Genomic DNA, 3,583 nt, shown 5'->3' on the forward strand with positions numbered 1-3,583 from the left:
TTCACTGATGGATTTTACTCGGGTGTCACTCCTCACCTACCTTTGTCTAAGACAGGTTTCTGTTGCTGTCTGGATTCCAGACAGACTTCTTTGTATTCACCTATCTCCTCTCATCTCTCAACAAGAGCACTGGAATTACAGATATATGCTGCCACGTCTGGCCTTAGATGGGTTCTGGGATTCGAACTCATGTCACCAGTAAAGCACAGAAGCACTTTACCCATTGAACCTTCTTCCCAGACCTTCTCTCTTCTCCTTAGTTGAGCTTCTACTCTAATAGTTTTCCCCATTTGAATTTTTGGTTTATTATTAACTTTTGTTTTTATTTTTGAGGCAGGGTTTCTCTATGTAGCCCTGGCTGTCCTGGAACTTTCTATGTAGATGATGACCTTTCTTGCAGACCAGGAGAGTCTTCCCAGTCATCTTCTGAGTCACAGCACTGTTGTGGACTGACCTATAAGGAGCCAGCTGCCCTGTGATGAACCCAGAGGGAACATATGAGGTGAGGAGCTGTGCACCTCGTTTCTGTCCTGGCAGCCTGAGATGAAACCTGTGGCTGCTTCCATGCTCTTTGTCCTCAGACAGTTCCTGTCTTATAGACTCACAAAAGCTGCGCTGAGCCTTGGGTGGTGGGGGCCAATGCTTTTAACCCCAGCACTTGGGAGGCAGAGATGGGTGGATCTCTGTGAGTTTGCGGCCAGCCTGGTCTACATAGAAACAAAAAAGGCTGCAATGGCTTTCCAATGATACCTAGTCAGTCAGTGGGAGTCGCCCTGCTCTGAGTGTCTACTCAAATCCTTTCTCTGTCTCCTAGATCTGAAGACATCACATGACATCAGTACAACACACAATCATGGGACCCGGAGCAGAGCTGCAGGTGTTTATTGAACCAGCTTAACAGACTGAGCAAGGAGGGGAAAGGTTTCGGGATTCCAGCTTCAGGATGGAAAGTGGACAGGGCAGCAAGGTGGCTCTCAGATCAGTCATCATTTTCCAACTAAGTTAAATTTGGAAAGGATTCCCTGAAATTTGTCGCTGATGTCTTGGATATAGTATTCTCTACATTCTGAGCTGAAGATGATGGCATCCTGGAAAACCCAAAGATAGAAAGGGGCAGAAGTGGTTAGAGGCAAACTGCAGAACCCCAGCAGAGCTCCCCAGTCACCCATGATGAGGCTGCTCCTCTGCACAGGGCTCCAGCAACAGCCTCTGCCCCAGGGAGCTGCAGTCCTCCACAGCTGTCGGGAGGACTCTGAAAAGCCACCCTAGCCAGGCAGGGATGAAGGGAGAAGGTCCCTAAGGCATGATGGGGGCTAGGTTGGAAAAGGGTCAAGATGACTGAGTTCTAGCTTGATAATATCTAATACCTGAGGACATCCGTCAGCACGTTGGCTGTATGGAGGGGTTAGAAATACGTCCCTGTGTGGATGTGCTGGAAGAAATTCCTTCTTGGAGAGTGCTGTGGTTTTGCAGGACCCAAAGTAAAAGTACTTTGGAAACAGAGAGTGAGAGATGCAATATTCTAAACATGCATCTCTTTAATCCAGCTATGCTTAAATAAGAGACTAAGGGAGACCAGGAGTGGCTGGGGTGAGTAGCCACAAGCACTCTCTGGTGGGAATGGTGGCATCTAAGCCATTGAGGGAGGTTCTGGCTGTGGCTCTGAGGAAGCCAGTGGAAGGAGAGTTCCATCTGAGACAGGAGACTAGAATTAAGGGAGGCTCCAGAGAAGGTGACCCTGGCCAGTAGACAGAAGCTTCAGATATCTTACAGTAGAGGAGAGCTGAGGGTGCCCTCCCTGGGCAGAAGCCAACCAAGGACTCTCCTGTGTCCCTACCTGCCCTGCTGTGGTGAGAACCCGGTGGTCACCCATCATTGTGGAGCGCTCTGCAGGACCTTGCATAGACAGACTGGATGTGGACCAGCATGCTGCACGGACATGTGCTAGGGTGGGCAAGGGTTGAGTGCTCTGGTGTCCATTCCCTGACACACGTGACTGGCTGCCTGCATCATTTGAACAGAGCATTCTACCATATGGTGCAGGGAGATCAGGGTGGGGAGGACGTTACCATGAATTTGGTTTTCAGAATTTTGCCTTCCACTCCTTCATCATTCAAGCAATCCATGATTTTTTCAAAACCCAGCTTTTCCCCGTCAGTAGCGTCAAACTTGTCAAGGATGGCATTCAATATTTCCTTGTTTCCAAAGGAGATGCCAGCAAAGGCTTCAAAGAAAGGAACGCATGCTTCCGCTGCAAACACAGACAGAAGAACATCATTAAAGGAGCCCCAGACTGGCGGTAGAGGAGCATCATGGTTTCTTTGATCTTCTACAAATGTCCTACCTGATCTTCCACACAGTCCTGCCCTCCCAAAGGCTGCTGCCTCCCAGATACAGCACACAGTTTCCGTAGACACACACACAGCAGAAAGGGCATGTATGAGTGTCCTTGCCTGCTCAGTAATCCCACACATGACCCAGTTTCAGCTGTACATGCAACTAAGGGTCCATCATCACCACCTCACCCCCGTCTCCCTATCCAGCCCATCCCAACTGTCACAATCCTGAAGAGAATACTTCAAGGGTCTTCTGCAGCACTCCTGGCTATAACCTCCCGGGGACCCCTAGATCTCCAAACAGATCCATAAGGAAGGAGATGGAGTGAGCAAGGGTCAGAAAGGCCATCTGTTCCCGTTCTCACTTGTCTGGAAGCGCAGCTCCCCGGTCACCAGCAAGGCCAGCAGAAGCAGCGTCCCCTTCATGGTGTAGAGTGCTAAGTGCTCTTCTCAGAGCAGATCCTGCTACCTTATAAACTGCTGTCTTCCTGAGCCCAGTCCCGCCAACCCCCATCCCACCTCACGCCCTACCCTGCCTCCGAGGAGTTCCAAATACCTTTGGGCAAGAACCTGGCACCTATGGATCCCCTTCCCACTTGCATGGGGGAGTGAGCTTAGGAGCCCTTCCCACTCTGAAGAACCAATGGTTGAAGACATCCTGTGTGATCATTTTCTGTACAGAAGTGGCTGTACGTTTGCCAGAAGATGGTTAGAGCTGACCTTTGTAAACAGCCATATACTGAGCCAAATGCTCTGTTGTCCTGGCTCAGCTGTCACCTCTGCTTCCTCTTCTGGCTCCAAGCATGTCCTCCTCAAGCTTGGAGATGGAAACCACAGGGGTCAAGGATGGTTTCTGTCACTGTATGCAGCCAACTGCCCAGAACACTGCATCTGCCTGAGTTCAAGATCTGAGTAGAAGTGTGTGTATCTTAACGGCCAATCTGGGGACAGTTGGACATCTTAGCTGCTGCAACCTTTGGTCTAGACCTCTGAGAACATGGGGGCACCATCTGGGGCTTTTAGTGACTGGCAGCCAGGGTAGTCCCAGCGTGTTTGTTCATGTTGGATCCTCAGGGGCCGGTGAGGGTTTTGTTCTACAACCGCATTATGCTGCAAATTCCCCTCCCCGCCAGGGAGCTCATTCGTGTCCTGCCCATGTCTGTCTCACGCCCACCAATAAGCAGGCCTCAAAGAGTAGAGTCAATGCGGTTACAGCAGCTCACAGTAGAGGGAGGAATTCAACCATG

General features: G+C 50.4%; 1 protein-coding gene across 1 annotated transcript; it reads right to left on the minus strand.

The window, feature by feature from the left end:
* Positions 1 to 986: 986 nt before the first annotated feature.
* Positions 987 to 2,762, minus strand: LOC130869145 (androgen-binding protein homolog). The gene is made up of 3 exons (XM_057761210.1): positions 2,702 to 2,762; positions 2,070 to 2,251; positions 987 to 1,088 (listed from the first exon to the last, which is right to left on the minus strand). Exons 1-3 carry the CDS (start codon positions 2,760 to 2,762, stop codon positions 987 to 989), a joined length of 345 nt encoding a protein of 114 aa, XP_057617193.1.
* Between the last annotated feature and the right edge of the window lie 821 nt (positions 2,763 to 3,583).

The sequence above is a fragment of the Chionomys nivalis genome, chromosome 2, assembly GCF_950005125.1.
Source record: "Chionomys nivalis chromosome 2, mChiNiv1.1, whole genome shotgun sequence".
NCBI classification, from domain to species: domain Eukaryota; kingdom Metazoa; phylum Chordata; class Mammalia; order Rodentia; family Cricetidae; genus Chionomys; species Chionomys nivalis.